The sequence below is a fragment of the Rhinoraja longicauda genome, chromosome 2 (assembly GCF_053455715.1).
Source record: "Rhinoraja longicauda isolate Sanriku21f chromosome 2, sRhiLon1.1, whole genome shotgun sequence".
Taxonomy (NCBI): Eukaryota; Metazoa; Chordata; class Chondrichthyes; order Rajiformes; family Arhynchobatidae; genus Rhinoraja; species Rhinoraja longicauda.
The window spans coordinates 3,435,637-3,461,570 of NC_135954.1; the positions used below are offsets into that span (position 1 = coordinate 3,435,637).

Consider the following 25,934-nt stretch of genomic DNA (forward strand, 5'->3'; position numbering starts at 1 on the left):
GTAAATAGCTGCGGTCCCAGCACCGAGCCTTGCGGTACCCCACTAGTCACTGCCTGCCATTCTGAAAGGGACCCGTTAATCCCTACTCTTTGTTTTCTGGCAGCCAACCAATTTTCTATCCATGTCAGCACCCTACCTCCAATACCATGTGCACTAATTTTGCTCACTAATCTCCTGTGTGGGACCTTGTCAAAGGCTTTCTGAAAGTCCTGTGTGAGACCTTATCAATCTGACGAAAGTCATCATGGTCTTGGCACAATGTTCAGCACGGACATTGTGGGCCGAATGGCCTGTTCCTGTGCTGTACTGTCTGTGAGCGAGGGGCCACGGACATTGGACGGTCGGCAGACGCGACTGCGGACGGTTCAACAGCCCCGACCGCGGGTGATCAAAGAGGAAGGTGACTGAACTTTATTACCTTCCATCACAGTGAGGAATGCGGAATCCGCTGTGGTGGATGTTCATGTTAAGTTTTATTTTACGTGTCTGTGTGTCTTGTTTCATTTCACGTAGTATGGCTGGATGGTCACTCAAATTTCACCGCACCTTAATTGGTGCATGTGACAATTAAATTGATCTTGAAATCTTGAATCGTGAGTGAACCCCTCTTAAAACAGGAGTAACATCAGGCACAGATGTCGGTGTGGTTGCGAAGCTGCCGTGTGTGTTGTGGTCAGTTGTCAGAGTGTGATTTATCAGCCTTTCTGGAGAAGATAGAAAGGGGAAATTTAAAGGGCGGTTTTGTGTGTGTGAGGGGAGTAGTGTAAGACAACCAGGGACTCAGCGACCCGTCATAGGGCAGAGAGAGGCAGGCACGGGCGCGCTGGCACGTACGTTGGCACAGGGCACTGACACGGAGGACCGGCACTGCGCAGGGACAAAGTTTCATCGCAACTCTCCACAAGGTAACAATCCATTTGTCACACAACTTTGATAGACCCAGAGTGCTGGAGTGACTCAGTGGGTCAGGCAGCATCTGTGGAGAACATGGATAGGTGACGTTTCACAGAGTGCTGGAGTAACTCAGCGGGTCAGGCAGCATCTGTGGAGAACGTGGATAGGTGACGTTTCACAGAGTGTTGGAGTAACTCAGCGGGTCGGGCAGCATCTCTGGAGCGAAGGAATGGCCGACCTTTCAGGTCGAGACACTTCTTCAGACTTGTCTTCAGAGTTGTCAGTTGTATTAACGTGTCTCGACTTGGCGCGGTGGCACAGCGGTAGAGTTGCTGCCTCACAGCGCCAGAGACCCGGGTTCCATCCCGACCACGGGTGCTGTCTGTGCGGAGTTTGTACGTTCTCCCCGTGACCTGCGTGGGTTTTCTCCGGGTGCTGCGGTTTCCCAGAGACGTGCGTGACTGTCGTGCCTCGCGTTTCGCCTGGGCAGCTCGCAGCCCAGCGGTGTGAATTTTGATCACTCTAATTTCAAGTTAACCCTTCAGTCTGAAGAAGGGTCTCGACTGAAACGTCGCCCATTCCTTCTCTCCCGAGATGCTGCCTGACCCGCTGAGTTACTCCAGCTTTTAGAGTTCAGTGAGGGGTCGAGAATTATTGTGCAGGAAGGTTTTTGCAGACGAGTTTAGATCGGATTTAGAGGCTGTTAGTTACTTCGTTGAATTTATTGTCGTGTGTTCTGATGTACAGTGAAAAGCTCATTTTTTGTTGCTTGCTATCCAGCCAGTAGAAAGACTAAACGGTTTAGTTTAGTTTAGATCTATACATTAAATGTTCCCAATGTTGGGGGAGTCCAGAACCAAGGGCCACACACAGACCATGAATAAAGGGGAGGCCATTTAAAACTGTGGTGAGAAAAAACTTTTTCACCCAGAGAGTTGTGAATTTGTGGAATTCTCTGCCACAGAGGGCAGTGGAGGCCGATTCACTGGATGAATTTAAAAGAGAGTTAGATAGAGCTCTAGGGGCTAGCGGAATCAAGGGATATGGGGAGAAGGCAGGCACGGGTTACTGATTGTGAATGATCAGCCATAATCACAATGAATGGCGGTGCTGGCTCGAAGGGCCGAATGGCCTCCTCCTGCACCTATTTTCGATGTTTCTACGTATATAAAATTATCAGAGGTGTCGAGAGGGTAGACTGTCAGAACCTTTATCCCAGATTGGAAATACCTTTAAAGGAGATGTGAGAGAAAAGTTTTTCTTTACAGAGGGGGGTGGGTGCCTGGAAAGTGCTGCCAGGGATGGTGGTGGAGGCAGATACCATAGTGGCGTTTAAGAATCTTTTAGAGGCACATGGATAGGTAGGGAATATATACATGCACTGCCTGACCCTCTGAGTTACTCCAGCACTCTGTGAAACGTCACCTATCCATGTTCTCCACAGATGCTGCCTGACCCGCTGAGTTACTCCAGCACTCTGTGAAACGTCACCTATCCATGTTTCTCGGAAAGATGTTGGTAAACTGGAAAGGGTGCAGAAAACATTTAATTGTAATTGTAAAAACCTTTATTGTCACTACACAAAGTACAGCGAAATTAAAGCAGTCCAGATGATGCAATCACACACAGCTGACAGTACAAAGGATAAACCTTTATCCATAACTAGCTAAACCTAATCTACTGAATTAAACAAACTGACCTCTAATACAATATAGACAAAACAATGACAATACGGTCGAGGCAGTGTACAGTGCAATCAAGACAGCAAGTTATTGCACAGCAATGAGAGCTAACATATTGCAAGTGCCGTTTTTAAAAAAAAATAAAAGAAATAATGTAATTAAATATAAGGTGTGGTCGGTTGTAATATGGCGAGTCCGGAAACTTGTTCTTTGTTGAAGAAGTTTATTGCGACAGCAATATTTGATTACAAAGTTTCTTTAACAAGATAACGGACAACCATTAAAACTCACTGTCTTCTTCGAAGACGTCTCCTAACTAACTCTTTTCGGGCGCCAAAAGCGCACATGACAACGCTGTCCAATCAGCGATGTCGCTCTCTGGACCAATCCCTACGGTCGCGCCCACACGTAACCTTGCTGGCCAATCTGAGGGTTCGACGACTAGGACCACTCTCTATGGTCGCTACATGACCCCCCCCAGAACCCGAGGTACGGAACCTAGCAGGGAGCCGGATTTCGCGACCAGCACGAGTAAGGAGAGGGGCAGCTTGAACCACAGGAGCAGGGGATTCCGGACTTGGTGGAACTGCCGGAGCGGGGGGTCTTGGACTGATCGGAACTGCCGGAGGCCGGCCTCTCCTAGGTGGTTGGCCGACCAGGACTGGGCGGTCCGGATCCAAGTGTGCAGGTTTAAGCCTGGACACCGAGACGATCTCACTCCTGCCGCCCACGTCTAAGGTGAAGGTGACCGTCCCTTTACGCAAAACCCGGAACGGCCCTTGATAGACCCTCTGCAACGGGGCGCGATGGGCATCCTTGCGCAAAAATACAAACTCACAGTCCTTCAGGGCAGGTGGTTCGTGGACCATGGGACACCCATGACATGAAGTCGGAACTGGGGCCAGGGAACCCACACGTGCCCGGAGTGATGCTAAGACTGATGGGACTGGAGGCAGCTGGCCGGAGGGGTCTGGAAGCAAATCCCCAGGCGAGCCATATACTAGCTCCGCAGACGAAGCACCGAGATCCTGCTTAGGAGCAGTCCGAATGCCCAGAAGGACCCAGGGGAGTTGGTCCACCCAGTCCGGGCCTTCTAGCCTCGCACTGAGGGCTGCCTTGAGTTGACGGTGGAACCTCTCTACAAGCCCATTTGCCTGGGGGTGGTATGCAGTAGTGTGTTGTAACCTGGAACCGTACAGCTCTGCTAGCGTGGTCCAGAGGGACGAAGTGAACTGCGGCCCCCTGTCGGTGGTAATAACCGCCGGAACCCCGAAACGTGCTACCCAATGGAGGGCCAAAGTCCTGGCACAAGAGGCAGCAGAGGTATCGGACAATGGGAAAGCCTCTGGCCACCGGGTGAACCTATCCACCACCGTGAGGAGATGGGTGTAGCCCCGGGAGGAAGGCAAGGGCCCGACTAAATCCACGTGAATGTGGAAAAACCGGACCGCTGGGACCTCGAACTCCTGTACGGGGGGCTGGACATGGCGCTGGACTTTAGCGGTCTGGCAGGGAACGCAGGAACGGGCCCAAACAGCTACCTGTTTACGCAGGCCATGCCAGACAAACCGAGCTGCTACTAAAGCAGAGGTGGAGCGGATGGACGGGTGCGCCAGCCCGTGAATGGCATCGAAAACCCGGCGCTGAAGGGAGGGCGGCACTACCGGCCTGGGACGGGGAAGGGAAACATCACACCAGACTTTTATGCCCGCCGACCCGCAGGCTACCTGAGCCAACTTCAACCCCGAAGTGGTGGACTGGTATGCCGAGGCGGTATCCGCCAGAAGTTGTGCTTCCGCAAGCTCCTGGGGATCCACCTCGCAGTCCACCGCCGAAATGGGGGAACAAGCAGGCCTAGACAGGGCGTCAGCAACGGCATTAAGCATACCCGCGACATGACGGACATCGGTGGTAAACTCGGAGATAGCAGTCAGGTGCCGCTGCTGGCGGGCCGACCATGGGTCGGACAATTTGGAAAATGCAAAAGTTAATGGTTTATGGTCCGTAAAGGCCACAAATGGGCGGCCTTCAAGGAAATACCTGAAATGACGAACAGCTAAATAGAGAGCCAGAAGCTCTCGGTCAAATGCGCTATACTTCAGCTCAGCCGAATTTAGTTGCCGGCTGAAAAACGCCAAGGGCTGCCAACGGCCACCGACCTGCTGCTCCAGAACCCCACCCAACGCCACGTCAGACGCATCAACCGTCAGGGCCGTGGAGGCGGAGGGGCTCGGGTGGACCAACATGGTGGCGTCTGCCAAGGCTGCCTTAGCTGCTGTAAAAGCCGACTCTGCGGCCGGGGACCATATCAACTCTACCGGTTTACCCGCAAGGCACTGGAAGAGCGGGCGCATGACTCGCGCAGCTGCCGGAACGAACCTATGGTAGAAGTTAACCATGTCTACGAACTCCTGTAGTCCTTTTACTGTGGTGGGCCTGGGAAATGCCCGGATAGCCTCCACCTTCTCGGGCAAAGGGGAGGCGCCGGCAGGGGTGATTCTGTGCCCTAAAAAATCGAGAGAAGGGAGGCCGAATTGACACTTGGAGGATTGGATAATGAGCCCGTGGTCTTGGAGCCTCTGGAACACAGTCCGCAAGTGGACCTGGTGTTCCTGCACTGAGGGGCTGGCGACCAGGATGTCGTCTAAATAAATAAACACAAAGGGTAAACCCCGACCCACACGGTCCATCAGTCGCTGGAAAGCCTGTGCCGCGTTCTTTAAACCGAAAGGCATGCGCAACCATTCGAACAACCCGAACGGAGTGATCGTGGCAGTTTTTGGTATGTCCTTCGGCCGCACAGGAATCTGGTGGAATCCTCGTACCAAGTCGATCTTGGAAAACACCACCGCACCTTCCAGCCCAGACGAGAAGTCCTACAGGTGCGGTATGGGGTAGCGATCAGCCGTAGTGACAGCATTGAGACGCCGATAATCGCCACATGGTCTCCACCCCCCAGATGCCTTGGAGACTATACGCAACGGCGAGGCCCACGGGCTGTCAGACTGACGGACAATGCCCATTTCCTCCATCTTCCTAAATTCCGCCCGTGCCACCACCAGTTTGTCGGGCGGTAGCCTCCGGGCCCGAGCGAAAACGGGAGGGCCCTCGGTGCGGATGTGGTGGACCATGCCGTGCTTGGCCGAAGGCGTGTCAAAACGTTGGATGAGCAGCTCTGGAAACTCCGCCAGGACCTCAGCATACGAGTCAGGGGCCGCGACGACGGCCTGGACAGTAGGGCTGGGCGGGGAGGCGATTGTCGGAGCGATGGGCTCCTCGCTGGTGGAGGGTCGGAGGTCGTTACCGCGGACATCGGGGACCAGTGAAAAGGCCCAGAGAAAATCTGCGCCTAGGATCGCTTGTCTGACGTCTGCTATAATGAATGGCCATTCGTACGTGCGGAGGCCTAAAACAAGTGACATCTTCCACGTACCGAACGTGCGGATGGGGCTGCCATTAACCGCTATGAGGGTAGGACCTGTCTTACCCGATCTGGTCTCAAGGTCGGTCGGCGGCACTATACTGACAATGGCTCCCGTGTCCACCAAAAATTCTGTGTCCGTGAATCGGTCTCGGACGTAGAGGCGTCGGTTCTGGCCAATCGCAACTGCCTCTATGTACGATCGGCCGAGGCATTTCCCGCGAAAGTACAAGGTGAGCGGCAGTTGCGGGATTCTCCACCCCATCGTAGATGGTAATAGCACCAGCCGCACTTGTGCGGATCTTTTTGGCGGGCTTTTGGAGGACTGGCGGGAGACGCGGCGCCATCTTGATGTCGCTGTGGTGTGGTCACTGATGTCGAGACCTTGTTGATCGAACCGCTTCCTTTCGATTTGGCCGCTATGAGCGCATCCGCTTTTTCTGCATATGCCTCGGGGTCCTTAAAAGAACAATCTGTGAGCATAAGTCTGACATCTTCGGGAAGCTTCTCTCGGAATGCCTGCTCGAACATGAGGCAATAGACAATAGACAATAGACAATAGACAATAGGTGCAGGAGTAGGCCATTCAGCCCTTCGAGCCAGCACCGCCATTCAATGCGATCATGGCTGATCACTCTCAATCAGTACCCCGTTCCTGCCTTCTCCCCATACCCCCTAACTCCGCTATCCTTAAGAGCTCTATCCAGCTCTCTCTTGAAAGGCAATCCGTATGTTCACCGGCTAGCATCATCATCTCGGCCATGAGAACGGACGGCATCCGATCTCCGAGATCCGGTAGGTGCAGAAGTTTTTTAGCTCGGTCATGCCTATGGAACCCGAAGGTTCGTAGTAACAGTGCCTTCATGGCCTCGTACTTGTCTTCCGCAGGAGGGTGAACGATGAACCGCATCACGCGTGTGGTCGTCTCCGGCGACAGAGCGCTGACGAGGTAGTAGTATTTCGTCGCATCTGTCGATATGTTTCTTAAATGAAACTGGGCTTCGGTGTGGACAAACCAAGATTGCGGTTGATGTGTCCAAAACAACGGAAGGTGAACGCTGACCGCGCTTAGCTCCGGTGTGCCAGGCGCAGCAGTCAACAACGGGGCGTCGTGTTCGCTCATGGTCGGTGATCGCCTAGATCACGTCGGGGTCACCAATATGGCGAGTCCGGAAACTTGTTCTTTGTTGAAGAAGTTTATTGCGACAGCAATATTCGATTACAAAGTTTCTTTAACAAGATAACGGACAACCATTAAAACTCACTGTCTTCTTCGAAGACGTCTCCTAACTAACTCTTTTCGGGCGCCAAAAGCGCACATGACAACGCTGTCCAATCAGCGATGTCGCTCTCTGGACCAATCCCTACGGTCGCGCCCACACGTGACCTTGCTGGCCAATCTGAGGGTTCGACGACTAGGACCACTCTCTATGGTCGCTACAGTAACATGTAATAAGTTTAGCAAATGTTAAGCAATATAAGTGCAGTAGAATGTAAACTTGTATTAAATTGAGGCTTATGTTTTCTGACAAGTAACTGACTGTTCCGATCAGTTCCGTTCCTTCCATTCAGTTTTATGTGAGTGTCTGTCTGGCAGTGTTCAGCTCACGTATGACGCTGGGGTAGAAACTGTTCTTGAGTCTATTAGTCCGTGATGTAATGGACCTGAACCGTCTACCAGAGGGCAGCAGTTGGAGCAGCTGATGACCAGGGTGGGAAGGATCCCTCAGGATGTTGGCCGCTCTGCTGAGGCAGCGGACGGAGTAAAGTTCCTCTAGAGAGGGCAGTGGGCAACCAATGATTTTCTTTGCAGAGTTGATGACCCTCTGAAGGGCTTTCCTGTCTGCCTCTGAGCTGCTGGTGTACCACATAGAAATACAGTACGTCAGCACACTCTCGATGGTGCAACGGTAGAAAGTCACTAGCAGCTGCTCTTGCAGGTTGTTCTTCCTGAGGATCCTCAGAAAGTAGAGCCGCTGCTGTGCCTTTTTGACTGCCGCTATGGTGTTTGTGGTCCAGGAGAGATCCTCAGCAATATGCGTGCCCAGGAACTTGAAGGCAGGGACCCTTTCCACACAAACCCCGCTGATATGCAGTGGTGTGTAGCCCGTATTGTGTCTTCGGAAGTCTATTATGAGTTCTTTTGTCTTGGAAGGATTCAGAGCCAGATTGTTTTCCGCACACCATCCTATCAGTTTTTGGACTTCATCTCTGTAGGCTGTCTCGTCATCTCCTGAGACGAGTCCAACCACAGTCGTGTCATCCGCAAACTTGATGATGGTGTTGGTAGGATGAGTGGGGGTGCAGTCATGGGTGTAAAGGGCGTAGAGAAGAGGGTTCAACACGCATCCTTGTGGCAGCCGGTGCGATTGTGAGAGTGGAGGATGTGTGAGGGCCTAATCTGACCATCTGGGGCCGATTGGTCAGGAAGTCCTTAATCCAGTTACAGATAGATTGGGAGAGTCCTAAATCAGTTAGTTTAGAAACCAGTCTGTCCGTGATGACCGTGTTAAATGCTGAACTCTAATCTATGAAGAGCATCCTCATGTAACTGCCCTGCCGCTCAAGATGGGTCAGTGCGGTGTGTAGGGAAGTAGTAATGGCGTCCTCTGTAGACCTGTTTGATCTGTAAGCGAATTGGTGTGGGTCGATAGTGGCTGAGAGGCTGGCTTTGATGTGCTGCTGGACCAGCTTCTCAAAGCACTTCATAATGACTGGGGTTAGTGCAACAGGACGGTAGTCGTTGAGATCACGGATGACTGGTTTCTTTGGCAGTGGGATTATTGTTGCGGATTTCGGGCAGGATGGGATGATGGCTTTGGACAGGGACAGGTTGAAGATCTTCGTGAAGACCACTGAGAGCTGGTCTGCACATTCTTTCAACACCCTTCCCGTCACTCCATCCGGGCCTGCAGCCTTCCTTGTGTTGACAGCCCTGAGCACACGCCTCACCTCATGCTCCTGTACCGTGAGCGTGTGGCTGTTGAAGGCAGGTGTAGATGGTGTAACTAACTTTGCCGCTCTCACCTCAAAACGGGCAAAGAAGCCATTAAGTTCCTCTGCCAACGAGGCGTTTGCATCAGCGATCTTGTAGTTGCTGGTTTTGTAATTTGTGAGGTGCTGGATTCCCTGCCAAAGTCGTCGTGGGTCCTTGTGGGTGAAGTGATCCTCAATCTCCTTTTTGTGATTTTCTTTTGCTCTTTTGATGGCTCTCTTAAGGTTGGCTCTAGCCACGCTGTAGGGGGCTTTGTCCTTGGATCTAAAGGCACCCGGATGCATTTGTCGACAGTGACAATGTCAACACAGTTCTTAATGTAACAGAGTACTGTTGATGTGTACGAGGATGTTGCCAGGACTAGAGGGTGTGAGCTACAGGGAGAGGTTGAGCAGGCTGGGTCTCTATTCCATGGAGTGCAGGAGGATGAGGGGTGATCTTATAGAGGTGGACAAAATCATGAGAGGAATAGATCGGGTAGACGCACAGAGTCTTTTGCCCAGAGTAGGACAATCGAGGACCAGAGGACATAGGTTCTAGGTGAAGGGGAAAAGATTTAATGGGAACCTGAGGGGTAACATTTTTTACACAAGGGGTGGTGGGTGTATGGAACGAGCTGCCAGAGGAGGTAGTTGAGGCTGGAACTATCGCAATGTTTAAGAGACATTTGGATAAGTACATGGATAGGACAGGTTCAGAGGGATATGGGCCAAACACGGGCATGTGGGACTAGTGTAGATGAGGCATGTTGGTCGGTGTGGGTAAGTTGGGCTGAAGGGCCTGTTTCCACACAGGGTGACTCTATGACTCTGAGCATAGGAATGAGTTTAGAAGCATCAAGAGTCATGTTAAGAGTGTTTAATTGTCAGATGTAACGACATAACAGAACAATTAAATTCTTATCCGATGCTGCTTAACAGGTCCGTGAATGCAAAAATACTCAAAATATAATCATTGAAAAATTCTATAAATTAATAACCATACTTAGGGTTGCCAACTATCTCACTCCCAAATAAGGGACAAGGTGACGTCACCGCCCCGCGCCCCACGTGACCTCACCCAGCCAGCGGCCACGTGCTCCCGCTCCATCAATGGCGGCCGCCCGGGCCGGGATGCTATGCAACCTCCGGATGCTGTAGGCCCGTGTGCTGTAGGCCCGAACAGTGTAGGCCCGGACAATGTAGGCCCGGACACTGTAGGCCCGGGGGCCACTGTAGGCCCGGATAGTGTAGGACCGGACACTGTGGGTCCGGACACTGTAGGCCCGGGGGCCGCTGTAGGCCTGGACACTGTAGGCCCGGACAGTGTGGACATGGAGGCCCGGGCGCCGCCTGACAGAGGTTGCGTAGCAACCCGCCTCCCGGCTTGGGCGGCCGCCATTGGTAGAGTGGGAGTACGTGGCCACTGGCTGGGTGAGGTCACATGGGGAGCGGGGCGGTGACGTCACCTTGTCCCTTATTTGGGAGTGAGAAAGTTGGCAAGCCAAACTCTACAGTACACCTGTCGAAGTGGAAGAGAGTGTTCGTTGAGACACAGAATCCCCTCGATCTTGCCATAAAGGACTTCCTTTATGATTGCTTCGATGTGTTGCTATGGTAAGACTCTCCAATCTGAATGCCACAAATATGCTTGACATCCGATGTGACTTCCTGAGAGCAGGTATAGTCGACAGATAAAGACAAGAATATAATATTATCTTCACTAAAATGGTTTTGTTTCCTTACTACACGTGCTTATAAGGCTGAAAGTGGAAAGAACCAGGGGCCACAGTTTAAGAATAAGGGGTAGGCCATTTAGAACTGAGATGAGGAAAAACTTTTTCAGTCAGAGAGTTGTGAATCTGTGGAATTCTCTGCCTCAGAAGGCAGTGGAGGCCAATTTTCTGAATGCATTCAAGAGAGAGCTAGATAGAGCTCTTAAGGATAGCGGAATCAGGGGGTATGGGGAGAAGGCAGGAACGGGGTACTGATTGAGAATGATAAGCCATGATCACATTGAATGGCGGTGCTGGCTCGAAGGGCCAAATGGCCTCCTCCTGCACCTATTGTCTATTGTCTATTGTCTATTCACCTTGAACCTATGTCCTCTAATCCTCGATTCCCTTACTCTGGGTAAAAGACTGTACATCTGCCTGATCTATTCCTCTCATGATTTTATACAATCTCTATAAGATGTCCCCTCCTCCTCCTGCACTCCAAGGAATAGAGACCCAGCCTGCTCAACCTTTCCCTGTAGCTCACACCCTCTAGTCCTGGCAACAAGCCCATTTGGCTACGGAAGGGGAATTGGATAGGAGAAGGGTTTGAATCCAAAACATCACCCATTCATAGATGCAGGAGGAGGCCATTTGGCCCTTCGAGCCAGCACCGCCATTCATTGTGATCATGGCTGATCATCCACAATCAGTAACCCGTGCCTGCCTTCTCCCCATATCCCTTGATTCCGCTAGCCCCTAGAGCTCTATCTAACTCTCTTTTAAATCCATCCGGTGAATTCCACAAAAGAGAATTTCTTCTCTCCAGAGATGCTGCCTGTCCCGCTGAGTTACTCCAACATTTTTGTGTCTATTTCGGTTGAAACCAGCACCTGCAGTTCCTTCCTGCACAAATAAAAAAGCTCACCAGATTAAATTACCTGAGACTAACACTTATCCTGAAACTACTTTGATATGTTCACATCATACCCCAGACAAACAACCGATTAGACTTTACTCTCGTAACTGTGTGAAAACAAAGCTCCCTCTGATTTTCACAATAAAATAAATGTGTTTCTGCTTTTAAACTTGAAAAGAAAAAGATAAAAGCTGGTAATAGAGTCATAGAGTTATAGAGTCATAGAGTGATACAGTGTGGAAACAGGCCCTACGGACCAACTCGCCCACACCGGCCAACAATGTCCCAGCTACCCTAGTCCCACTTGCCTGCGCTTGGTCCATATCCCTCCAAACCTGTCCTATCCATGTACCTGTCCAATTGTTTCTTAAACGATGGGATAGTCCCAGCCTCAACTACCTCCTCTGGCAGCCTGTTCCATACACCCACCACCCTCTGTGTGAAAAAGTTACCCCTCAGGTTCCTATTAAATCTTTTCCCCTTCACCTTGAATCTTTGTCCTCTGCTCCTCGATTCCCCTACTCTGGACAAGAGACTCTGTACGTCTACCCGATCTATTCCTCTCATGATTTTGTACAATCTCTATAAGATCTCCCCTCATCCTCCTGCACTCCAAGGAATAGAAACCCAGCCTGCTCAACCTCTCCCTGTAGCTCACACCCTCTAGTCCTGGCAACGAGCCCATTTGGCTATGGAAAGGGAATTGGATAGGAGAAGGGTTTGGACCCAAAACGTCACCCATTCATAGATGCAGGAGGAGGCCATTTGGCCTTTTGAGCCAGCACTGCCATTCATTGTGATCATGGCTGATCATCCACAATCAGTAACCCGTGCCTGCCTTCTCCCCATATCCCTTGATTCCGCTAGCCCCTAGAGCTCTATCTAACTCTCTTTTAAATCCATCCGGTGAATTGGCCTCCATTGCCCTCTGTGGCAGAGAATTCCACAAAAGAGAATTTCTTCTCTCCAGAGATGCTGCCTGTCCCGCTGAGTTACTCCAACATTTTTGTGTCTATTTCGGTTGAAACCAGCACCTGCAGTTCCTTCCTACACAAATAAAAAAGCTCACCAGATTAAATTACCTGAGACTAACACTTATCCTGAAACTACTTTGATATGTTCACATCATACCCCAGACAAACAACCGATTAGACTTTACTCTCGTTACTGTGTGAAAACAAAGCTCCCTCTGATTTTCACATTAAAATAAATGTGTTTCCGCTTTTAAACTTGAAAAGAAAAAGATAAAAGCTGGTAATAGAGTCATAGAGTTATAGAGTCATAGAGTGATACAGTGTGGAAACAGGCCCTACGGACCAACTCGCCCACACCGGCCAACAATGTCCCAGCTACCCTAGTCCCACTTGCCTGCGCTTGGTCCATATCCCTCCAAACCTGTCCTATCCATGTACCTGTCCTATCCATGTACCTGTCTTAAACGATGGGATAGTCCCAGCCTCAACTACCTCCTCTGGCAGCTCGTTCCATACACCCACCACCCTCTGTGTGAAAAAGATACCCCTCGGATTCCTATTAAATCTTTTCCCCTTCACCTTGAATCTATGTCCTCTGGTCCTCGATTTCCCCTACTCTGGGCAAGAGACTCTGTGCATCTACCCGATCTATTCCTCTCATGATTTTGTACACCTCTATAAGATCACCCCTCATCCTCCTGCGCTCCATGGAATAGAGACCCAGCCTGCTCAACCTCTCCCTGTAGCTCACACCCTCTAGTCCTGGCAACATCCTCGTAAATCTTTTCTGAACCCTTTCAAGCTTGATATAGTATGAGATAGACGTTACAATAGATAAGGGTTAGTTTAGTTTAGATTAGTTTAGTTTAGAGATACAGCGCGGAAACAGGCCCTTCGGCCCACTGAGTCCGCGCCGACCAGCGATCCCCGCTCACTGACACTATCCTACACGGACAATTTACATTTATACCAAGCCAATTAACCTATAAATCGATACATGGAGAGGATGTTTCCACTAGTGGGAGAGTCTAGGACTAGAGGCCACAGCCTCAGAATTAAAGGACGTTCCTTTAGGAAGGAGATGAGGAGGAATTTCTTTAGTCAGAGGGTGGTGAATCTGTGGCATGCTTTGCCACAGAAGGCTGTGGAGACCAAGTCAGTGGATAGTTTTAAGGCAGAGATAGATTCTTGATTAGTGCGGGTGTCAGGGGTTATGGGGAGAAGGCAGGAGAATGGGGTTGAGAGGGAAAGATGGATCAGCCAAGATTGAATGGCGGGGAGCAGACATGATGGGCCGAATGGCCTATTTCTGCTCCTATTCCTTATGACCTTATGAGAGCAAACATAGAAACATAGAAAATAGGTGCAGGAGTAGGCCATTCAGTCCTTCGAGCCTGCACCGCCATTCAATATGATCATGGCTGATCATCCAACTCAGTATCCCGTACCTGCCTTCTCTCCATACCCCCTGATCCCTTTAGCCACAAGGGCCACATCTAACTCCCTCTTAAATATAGCCAATGAACTGGCCTCAACTACCTTCTGTGGCAGAGAATTCCACAGACTGACCACTCTCTGTGTGAAAAAAAACTTTCTCATCTCGGTCCTAAAAGACTTCCCCCTTATCCTTAAACTGTGACCCCTTGTTCTGGACTTCCCCAACATCGGGAACAATCTTCCTGCATCTAGCCTGTCCAACCCCTTAAGAATTTTGTAAGTTTCTATAAGGTCCCCCCTCAATCTTCTAAATTCCAGCGAGTACAAGCCGAGTCTATCCAGTCTTTCTTCAAATGAAAGTCCTGCCATCCCAGGAATCAATCTGGTGAACCTTCTCTGTACTCCCTCTATGGCAAGAATGTCTTTCCTCAGATTAGGAGACCAAAACTGTACGCAATACTCCAGGTGCGGTCTCACCAATGCCCTGTACAACTGCAGCAGAATCTCCCTGCTCCTATATTCAAATCCCCTCGCTATGAATGCCAACATACTATTCGCTGTCTTCACTGCCTGCTGCACCTGCAAACTGAGATGAAATGTGAACGAGGGCAGTGCAAGGCTTGCTGACTTGGGTGGTTTTCAGTTGAACGTTGTGTTTCTTTCATTGAAACCACAGACAGGCGAAGACGGCCATTAGTCAGGTGCTGAGCCTGGGACTGCAAACCATGAGCCACACCACATCCCCAACCATCTCCAAATCTTGCAACGCCCCGTGTAAACAAGAAAACAGATTCAATCAGTTTCTCTCGTAAACACCAGCGTAATCGAGTGCCCTCACCCCATCACACCAACCAACTCCCCTTCCATCGACTCCATCTACACCTCACGCTGCCTCGGCAAGGCCAGCAGCATAATCAAGGACCAGTCTCACCCCGGTCACTCCCTCTTCTCCCCTCTCCCATAGAGTCACAGAGTGACACAGTGTGGAAACAGGCCCTTCGGCCCAACTCGCCCACACCGGCCAACATACCCCAGCTACACCAGTCCCACTTGCCTGCGTTTGGTCCATATCCCTCCAAACTTGTCCTATCCATGTACCCGTCTATTCACAAAACGCTGGAGTAACTCAGCAGGTCAGGCAGCATCTCAGGATAGAAGGAATGGGTGACGTTTTCTTACATTACATGTACCTGTCTAACTGTTTCTTAAACGATGGGATAGTCCCAGCCTCAACCACCTCCTCTGGCAGCTCGTTCCATACACCCACCACCCTCTGTGTGGAAAAAGTTACTCCTCGGATTCTTATTAAATCTTTTCCCCTTCACCTTCACCTTCAAAGTAGAATGATATAGGTTGGGAAGATTCACCAACTGCTGCTGCCAAGCAGACTACTAGAACAGTGTTCCCATTAATAGATTCATCAATCATAATAGACATTTTAGATTGTTTTGAAATTATATTTTCGAACACTGTCTTTCGCATCTGGTTCCCTATGTGGTGAGAAACATCTGCACATGACTTACGAGAGTGTAGAATGTACCCTAAGTCGATGCCGTTTCTTTCTTTCAGTTCAATATCAGAAGACATATCCGTGTAGGGCCAAGTAGTATAAGAAAATAACTGCAGATGCTGGTACAAATCGATTTATTCACAAAATGCTGGAGTAACTCAGCAGGTCAGGCAGCATCTCGGGAGAGAAGGAATGGGTGACGTTTCGGGTCGAGACCCTTCATCAGACTGTGTCGGGTCGAGACCATTCTTCAGACTGTGTAGGGCCTACCTTTGTGTACAATATTATATACAGTTCTAAAAACTCGACCTGTTTTTGCTTCGTCCTTTTACACTACATTTTCGATTGCTTTTTTTTCAGCTGTTTCATTGGTTTTTTGGCATCTGATACGAGCTTCACTATTTTTGTGCTTAAAAATCTTTTTTCTTAAACTCATGAACTGTTTTGCTTTCTCATCACTCACTCCTACTACATTAACACTGCACCAATCACGAGACAAATGAATTCATTTATTCACAAAATGCTGGAGTAACTCAGCGGGTCAGGCAGCATCTCAGGAGAGAAGGAATGGGTGACGTTTCACGAGACCCGAAACGTCACCGATTCCTTCTTCCCGAGATGCTGCCTGACCTGCTGAGTTACTCCAGCATTTTGTGAATAAATCGATTTGTACCAGCATCTGCAGCTATTTTCTTAGACAAATGAATTCCTTGTGTTCGTTCAAGTCCAAGATGACACTTGCTGCGTACACGACATCCTAGTTTTCTGTTTTTAACAATTAGCCAGGGATATTCTTTCTTTTTGTTTAAGTACATTTCATGTGTCCGACAGTCTGGGAGATCACATTTTTCAATGTCTTTTGAAATGTCCTCACATGCAGCAGCATCAGGTGAAACGGCTGCATCAGTTACATGATCATTTTCAAGTAATTTTGCCTTCTTTTCTGGCTGTGTTTTCATTATCATTTATTTACTCATCGATCTGAAGACGCTGTCTTTCAAAGTATCTCAGTATGCTCATTTTCACAGGGGTACACAAATCTGAAATTTATAGATATTTGATAGTGATATATAATAAAATTTGATAGTGATATATAATAAAATATTTCTGCTTGCACTGTTGTTTTGCTAAATAAAACCACCCACAATGAAACATTCACCACTCACGGTTTAGGCTGGAAAAAACTATTGGTACTACTTATTTAATTTTCTCCCCATCCATTCTAAGTTAACTGAAACAACTGAGGCACAGCGGCAGAGTGGCATATAAAATAAGAAGATACCTGCAGATGCTGGTACAAATTGAAGGTATTTATTCACAAAATGCTGGAGTAATTCCTGTCCCTTTACCTCCCCCCTCAACTCCATCCAAGGACCCAAACAGTCTTTCCAGGTGAGACAAAGGTTCACCTGCACCTCCCCCAACCTCATCTATTGCATCCGCTGCTCCAGATGTCAACTTCTTTACATCGGCGAAACCAAACGCAGGCTCGGCGATCGCTTCGCTGAACACCTGCGCTCGGTCCGCATTGACCAAACTGATCTCCAGGTGGCCGAGCACTTCAACTCCCCCTCCCATTCCCAGTCTGACCTTTCTGTCATGGGCCTCCTCCAGTGCTATAGTGAGGCCCACCGGAAATTGGAGGAACAGCACCTCATATTTCGCCTGGGCAGCTTGCAGCCCAGTGGTATGAACATCAACTTCTCCAACTTTAGATTTTTTTTTTTTTTTTTATATCAAAAAATACTTTATTCAAGTAATAAATATCATTTACAAAACATCTTTTTTAAACAAACCCATCCGACATTTCCGGAGGTTACATATTCAATACAGGCATTTACTTAGACATTTACATACATTTACATACATATCCCTTATTTGGAGGGGCGGCACTCTGCGTCTGTCTGTCTGTCTGTCTGTCAGTCACTAAACGTGCGCTGTGTTTAGTTGCAGGAAGCAGCGATGACAGAGATGAACGAGGCCCCGTACTGGATGACAGTGACCAACGACTATAGCTCGGAGTACACCAGCTACCTGGATTACGATGAGGAGTTCGGGGGTCTTTGCAGGAGATCGGACGTCCGCCATTTTGCCCGGTATTTTCTCCCGACGTTTTACCTGTCGGTGTTTGTGCTGGGGTCCGCGGGGAACGCCCTGGTGGTGGTGCTGTACGCCCGCAACAGGAGGTTGAAGACCATGACCGATGTGTACCTGCTGAACCTGGCGGTGGCCGACATCCTCTTCCTCTGTACCCTCCCTCTCTGGGCGGTGGATGCCTCCTCGGGCTGGGCCTTCGGGGACTTGGCGTGCCGGACGGCCAAGAGCCTGTACAAGGTCAACTTCTTCAGCTGCATCCTGCTGTTGTCCTGCATCAGCGTGGACCGCTACACCGCCATCGTCCTGGCCGTCAAGACCAGGGCTTCCAGGGAGAGGATGCTACTGCGCGCCAAGATGGCCGCCCTGTTGGTCTGGGTCCTTGCCGTGATCCTCTCCGTGCCCGAGTTCTGCTTCAGCCAGCAGGACACCTCGCTTAGCCCGCCTCGCTGCTCGACCGTCTACCCACAGAAGGCTCTGAAGGCCGCGAGCCTGGCGGTTCAGGTGGCCGTCGGTTTCTTCCTCCCCTTGGCCGTCATGGCCTTTTGCTACTCCACGGTGGTCTGGAAGCTCCTCCGGGCGCGCATCCTGCGCCGGCACCGCGCCATCAAGGTGATCGGGACGGTGGTGGGCGTCTTTGTCCTCTCCCAGCTGCCCTACAACGCCCTGGTCATCGTCATGGCCATGGACGCCATCAACGTCACCATCACCGACTGCCAGACCCTGAAGAATCTGGACATCGCCACCCAGGTGGCCCAGAGCCTGGCCTTCCTCCACTCCTGCCTCAACCCGCTCCTCTACGCCTTCGTGGGAGTCAAGTTCCGGAAAGATCTGCTGCGGATTCTGAAAGACGCGGGGTGTGTCAGGACTGCCGCCAAACCACTGCTGGCTCCTACTAAGTTCTCCTCTGTGCATTCAGAAACAGAGACAACAGCAACACTCTCCCTGTAAATACCCCCAGAGCCGAGGCCAAACACCAGGCAGCATCTGAAACACCAGGCTGGTGTCGAGGTGGATTGAACGAGCTGCCGGAGCAGGTGGCTGAGGCTGGGACTATCCTCACGGTGGCGCAGCGGTAGAGTTGCCGCCTTACAGCGAATGCAGCGCCGGCTAACTACCAAAGTGCCTCTGGCATTGAGAACGCCAAGACCTTGAGAGTTGACATTGTAGATAAGAAGATAACTGCAGATGCTGGTACAAACGGAAGGTTTTTATTCACAAAATGCTGGAGTAACTCAGCAGGTCAGGCAGCATCTCGGGAGAGAAGGAATGGGTGACGTTTCGGGTCGAGATCTGAAGAAACGTCACCCATTCCTTCTCTCCTGAGATGCTGCCTGACCTGCTGAGTTACTCCAGCATTTTGTGAATAAAAACCTTCGATTTGTAGATATTTCCCCATCCACTTTAATGTAAACAGATAGAAGGGATGCATTTTAATTTTCTTTTATATTGACCCGGGTTCCATCCCGACTACCGGCGCCGTCTGTACGGAGTTTGTACGTTCTCCCCGTGACCTGCGTGGGTTTTCTCCGAGATCTTCGGTTTCCTCCCGCGCTCCAAAGACGTGCAGGTTTGTAGGTTAATTGGCTCGGTATAAATGTAAAAATTGTCCCTAGTGGGTGTAGGATAGTGTTAGTGTGCGGGGATCGCTGGTCGGCGCGGAGCCGGTGCACCGAAAGGGCCTGTTTCTGCGCTGTATCTCTAAACGAAACTAAACTAACGTAACGTTTAAGAAACATTTAGACAGGTACATGGATAGGACGGGTTTGGAGGGATACGGGCCAAACGCAGGCAGGTGGGACTATTGTAGATGGGACATGTTGGACGGTGTGGGCAAGTTGGGCCTGTTTTCACACTGTATGACTCCATGACCAGGGATACATTGTCCAACCAGGCCCTTCGGCCCACCGAGTCTGTGCTGACCAATAGTTACCCATAGGCGAGTTCTATCCTACACACAATGTTACCAAGCCAATTAACCGACAAACCTGTACATCTTTGGAGTGTGGGAGGAAACCAGAGCACCCGGGAAAAAGCCACGCAGTCACAGGGAGAACGTACAAGCTCTGTACAGAGTTTAGTTTAGTTTAGTTTAGAGATATAGCATGGAAACAGGCCCTTCGTCGTCCACCCTGGGTAGTCCTACGGAACTGGGAAAATTTGCAGCAAAGCGTCTAGAAGACTACGGTACTCTGAAGCACCAATTGCCACTTTTGATTGTTGTAGTTGATGTACGAAGAAAGAAGAGGCCAATGAATGGCGGTGCTGGCTCGAAGGGCCAGTCTTTCCAATCTTTCCTCACGAGGAGGAATTTCTTCAGTCAGAGGGTGGTGAATCTGTGGAAATATGAACAAAGCATTGATGTACAGAGGATCTTGGAGTCCAAGTCCATAACTCCCTGATAGTGGCAACACTAGTAGATAGAGTGGTAAAGAAAGGGTATGGTAGGGTTGCCAACTTCCTCACTCCCAAATAAGGGACAAAGGATGACGTCACCGCCCCACGTCCCACGTGACCTCACCCAGCCAGAGGTCACGTGCTCCCGCCTGGGCCTACACTCTCAGGGACTACAGCGGCCCCCGGGCTACAGTGTCCGGGCCTACAGTGTCCGGGCATACAGTGTCCGGGCCTACAGTGTCCGGGCCTACAGTGTCCGGGCCTACAGTGCCCGGGCCTACAGCGCCGTTCGGGCCTAATACGGAACAAGGGCGGTCCCGTACACGACAAACCAATTTAGCCCAAAATACGGATGTCCCGGCTGATAAGCGACAGTTGCCAACCCTACCCACATTTGACCCATGTCCCTTGAATCTGGAATCATACATCATGGAAACAGGGCCTTCAGCTCAACAACGTCCATGCCCACCATGGTTCCTGATTTTATGCACCTCTACATCCTCCTGCTCTCCAAGGAATAAAGTTCTAGCCTGCTCAACTCAGGCCTTGTCTCGTGGCAACAGGCCCTTCAGCCCATGCCGACCAAGATGTCCAATCACGTGTCCCACCTGCCCAAGTTTGGCCCATATCCTCGTGAACGTTTCCTGTCCATGTACCTTTAGTTTAGTGTGGTATGTTTACTTTCATAGGTCGAGGCATTGATTATCGGTCACGACTTGGGCCCGGCCGCATTTGGAGTACTGCGTGCAGTTCTGTACGCCCCCATTACGGGAAGGATGTAGAGGCTTTGGAGAGGAGGCTCACCAGAACGCTGCCTGGATTAGAGGGTTCCAGCTACAGGGAGAGGTCAGACAGACTGGGATAGTTTTCTCCGGGACGCTGGAGGTTGAGGGGAGACCTGATAGAAGTTTATAAAATTATAAGGGGCATAGATAGGGTAGACAGTCAGAACCTTTCCCCCTCACCCACAGGGTGGGAATGTCCAACATATGAGGGCCCAGCTTTAAGGGGAGAGGGGCAAAGTTTAAAGGAGACTAGACGACCCGCGAGCCCTTTGGGTCCCGTTCTTTAGTAACTGAGCAGCCGGCAGAGCAGGCTGTGCTGTGGCGGGTATTGTAGGCCCGGGCATTGTAGGCCCGCCCACCAGGCCGCCACGGGCCAGCTCCTGCAGCTCCACCGGCTCCGCGGCACGGGCGCGGTGTTTCCCCGTGTACTCCTGGAAGCCCAGCATGCCCGTGGCTGCCGTCTCAACCCGCTCGCCGCAGGCCGGGGGGGGGGGGGGGCATGGCGACGGGCGGACATGGGCACCGGGCGATGAGGAACGGAGGAGGGGGGGGGAAGGAAAGGGGAGAGAGGGAGCCACTCACCCCGGCCCCGGGCGGGCATCGCAGTGGCCAGCAGTAGCTTCGTCCTGCCGGCGGCCATCTTCTATCACCTTCTCTCTTCCACCGAGCTGCATCATGGGAGGAAGTGACACACACACACACACACACACACACACACACACACACACACACACACATAGACACACACATACGTACCCTTCACACACACACACACCACACACACACACGCACCCCACACACACACGCCCCACACACACACACACACACACACACACACACACACACACACATAGACACACACATACGTACCCTTCACACACACACACACACCACACACACACACGCACCCCACACACACACGCCCCACACACACACACACACACACACATAGACACACACATACGTACCCTTCACACACAACCACACACACACACGCACCCCACACACACACGCCCCACACACACACACACACATACATACACAGACACACACACATACACACAGACATACATACACACATACATACACACATACATACACACATACACACACATACACACATATACATACATACACACATACATACACACACACGCACACGCCCACACACACATACATACACACATACAAGATGAGAGTTTTCGTAATATACTAGACCAAGTGGACCTGTTGGGCCCAAACCTCTCCTGCATTGGGGCAGCAACTCTACCGCTGCGCCACTAATCTACATTGAGTATAGAAATTGTGAGATCATGTTACAGCTGTACGAGACGTTGGTGAGGCCGCATTTAGAGTATCGTTTTCATGTTATAGGAAAGATATTGTCAAGCTGGAAAGGGTACGGAGAGGATTTACAAGGATGTTGCCAGGACTAGAGGGCCTGAGTTATCGGTGGAGGTTGAGCGGGCGAGCATTATTCCTTGCAGCGCAGGAGGATGAGGGGCGTATTAGAGCATATAGTACGATCAGCATTATGGCGTTTTAGCATTAAATAGAACAGGGCGGAACCCGTTGGGCCCAAAGCTTTCCTGCATTTGTGTAGCACCCTCCCCTCCCCCACTCCCCCCCCCCCCCCGTTCCCCTCCCCAACTCCCCCCCCCGTTCCCCTCCCCTCCCCTCCCCACACCCACTCCATCCACCCTCAATCCCCACTCCATCCCACCTCAATCCCCCCTTATCCCCCCCTTTATCCCCCCCCTCCTCCCCTCACCCTCCCCTCCTCCACTCAGGGGCTCCCCTCCCCCCACACCCCTTCCACCCCCCCTCACCCACTCCATCCCCCCTTTTCCCCCTTCCACCCTCACCCACTCCATCTCCCCTCCCCCCAGTCACTCAATCCCCCATCCCCCCCACTCACACACTCCATTCCCCCTCCCTCCTCATCCCCCTCCCTCCCCCCACTCACTCCATCCCCCATCCCCCCCACTCACACACTCCATTCCCCCTCCCTCCTCATCCCCCTCCCTCCCCCCACTCACTCCATCCCCCATCCCCCCCACTCACACTCTATTCCCCCTCCCTCCTCATCCCCCCTCCCTCCCCCCACTCACTCCATCCCCCCTCAATCCCCCGTCCCCCCCACTCACACACTCCATTCCCCCTCCCTCCCCCTCCTTCCTCACCCCCCCTCCCTCCCCTCCCCCCTCTCCCCTTCCTCCCTCTCCCCCCCTCCCTCCCTCTTTCCTCCCTCTCCCCTCCTCCCTCCCCCGCCCCCTCTCCCCCTCCTCTCTCTCTCCATCCCTGGAGATAGATATCCACAGATTAACTGTCCATTGCTGTTTTATGCTACAAGCCTTTCAAATGTTGTGTAATGTTTCTCTGATGTGTTTTAATAAATAAAGGTGAATATGATTTGTCTGCTGACTTGTCATTGTGACCAATAGCGATTTTTTTGTGATAATAAGTTCATGTTTATAATTTCTAGGAGCGGAACTAGGCCATTCGGCCCATCAAGTCTACTCCGCCATTCAATCATGGTTGATCTATCTCTCCCTCCTAACCCCATTCTCCTGCCTTCTCCCCATAACCCCTCTATATGTACCTCTATGTCTAAAAAGTTAAACTAGTTTAATTTAGAAACATAGCAAATAGATGCTGGAGGAGGCCATTTGGCCCTTCGAGCCAGCACCGCCATTCACTGTGATCATGGCTGATCATCCACAATCAATAACCCGTGCCTGCCTTCTCCCCATATCCCTTGATTCCGCTAGTCCCTAGAGCTCTATCTAACTCTCTTTTAAATTCATCCAGTGAATTGGCCTCCACTGCCCTCTGTGGCAGAGAATTCCACAAATTCACAACTCTCTGGGTGAAAAAGTTTTTTCTCACCTCAGTTTTAAATGGCCTCCCCTTTATTCTTAAACTGTGTGGCCCCTGGTTCTGGACTCCCCCAACATTGGGAACATTTTCCCTGCATCTGGCTTGAAAATACCGAGGTACAGTGAAAAGCTTTTTTATTGCGTGCTAACCAGTAAGGGGGAACACTGTACATGATTCCAATCGAGCCGTCCACAGTGTACAGATACAGGGTAAAGGGAATAACGCTTTCTGCAAGATAAAGTCCAATAAAGTCCGATTAAAGATAGTCCAAGGGTCTCCAATGAGGTAGATGGGAGGTCAGGACCGCTCTCTAGTTGGTGAGAGGACGGTTCAGTTGCCTGATAACAGCTGGGAAGAAACTGCCCCTGAATCTGGAGGTGTGCGTTTTCACACTTCTGCACCTCTTGCCCGATGGGAGAGGGGAGAAGAGGGAGTGGCCGGGGTGAGACTGGTCCTTGATTATGCTGCTGGCCTTGCCGAGGCAGCGTGAGGTGTAGATGGAGTCAGTGGAAGGGAGGTTGGTTTGTGTGATGGTCTGGGCTGCGTCCACAATTCACTGTATTTTCTTGCGGTCTTGGATGGAGCTGTTCCCAAACCAAGTGATGCATCCCGATAAAATGCTTTCTCTGGTAACGCCATGACCATCCCCAGCATCTGCACTGTTTTGCTGACAGTGTCACTGAAACAGGCACGGTGGTGCAGCGGTAGAGTTGCTGCCTCACAGCGCCAGAGACCCGGGTTCCATCCTGTCTACGGGTGCTGTCAGTACAGAGTTTGTACGTTCTCCCTATGACTGCATAGGTTTTCTCCGGGTGCTCCGGTTTCCTCCCACACTCCAAAGACGTGCGGGTTTGTAGGTTAATTGGCTTCGCTAAAATTTGTAAACTGTCCCTAGTGTGTGTAGGTTAGTGTTAGTGTACGGGGATCGCCGGTCAGAGTGGACTCGGTGGGCCGAAGGGCCAGTTTAGTTTAGTCTAGTTTAGAGATACAGCGCGGAAACAGGCCCTTCGGCCCACCAGATCTGCGCCGACCAGCAATCCCCGCACACTAACACTATCCTACACCCACGAGGGACAATTTTTACATTTACCAAGCCAATTAACCTACAAACCTGCACGTCTTTGGAATGTGGGAGGAAACCGAAGATCTCGGAGAAAACCCACGCAGGTCACGGGGAGAACGTACAAACTCCGTACAGACAGCGCCCGTTGTCTCCGGCGCTACATTTGCTGTAAGGCGGCAACTCTACCGCCGCGCCACCGTGACACTGTTTCCGCGCTGTATCTCTAAACTAAACTAAACTAAACTAAACCTGGTAAGCAGCAAAAATTATAATGACAAAAAAATTACCTTAATTGATCATTTATATATTTTATGTTTAACTTAAGCATACAAAATTGTTTGCAACCATATAAATACTTTTATTTATGTTAGCTACAACATCTGAAAAAATGTTTCGAAACTGAAGTCCAAGCAAGCTACAACATATTGTACTGCAGTGTGACTGTAACCCGGAGATTCACATATATATATCAAATTTAAAAAGTTACGCACTTTTGGATTTAGTCCAGGAACGAATGTTCGATTAAGAGTTACAGTTCAAACCGCTAACTTTGTTGTTACAGATGTACACTCACACACAATCAATGTGTACAAAGAAAAAAGACAGAGTGCTGGAGTAACTCAGCGGGTCAGGCAGCAGAACATGGATAGGTGACGTTTCACACAGTGCTGGAGTAACTCAGCGGGTCAGGCAGCATCTGTGGAGAACATGGACAGGTGACGTTTCACAGAGTGCTGGAGTAACTCAGCGGGTCAGGCAGCATCTGTGGAGAACATGGACAGGTGACGTTTCACAGAGTGCTGGAGTAACTCAGCGGGTCAGGCAGCAGAACATGGATAGGTGACGTTTCACAGAGGGGTTTAATGGATAAAATGGAGGATCTTATTGAATGGGCTGGTAGAGGTTTGAGGGGCAGAATAGCCTGATTCTGCTTCAATTTCTCAGTTGAACATTTAATAGCAGCTCACCTACTTTGACTGGAGGTTGTGAGCTACAGGGAGAGGTTGAGCAGGCTGGGACTCTATTCATTGGAGCGCAGGAGGATGAGGGGAGATCTTATAGAGGTGCATAAAATCATGAGAGGAATAGATCGGGTAGACGCACAGAGTCTCTTGCCCAGAGTAGGGGAATCGAGGACCAGAGGATGTGGGTTTAAGGTGAAGGGGAAAAGATTTAATAGGAACCTGAGG

The 25,934-nt window shown here is 50.7% G+C and overlaps 1 protein-coding gene across 1 annotated transcript; it reads left to right on the top strand.

The window, feature by feature from the left end:
* Positions 1-885: 885 nt before the first annotated feature.
* On the top strand, positions 886-18,570 carry LOC144608664 (C-C chemokine receptor type 9-like). Its single transcript, XM_078426655.1, has 2 exons — positions 886-905; positions 17,473-18,570. Exon 2 carries the CDS (start codon positions 17,488-17,490, stop codon positions 18,568-18,570), a length of 1,083 nt encoding a protein of 360 aa, XP_078282781.1. The 5' UTR covers positions 886-905; positions 17,473-17,487.
* Positions 18,571-25,934: the final 7,364 nt, after the last annotated feature.

What these genes read in the sequence shown, in the direction of transcription:
- LOC144608664 (XM_078426655.1), top strand. Translation starts at nt 17,488, where the DNA reads ATGACAGAGATGAACGAGGCCCCGTACTGGATGACAGTGACCAACGAC.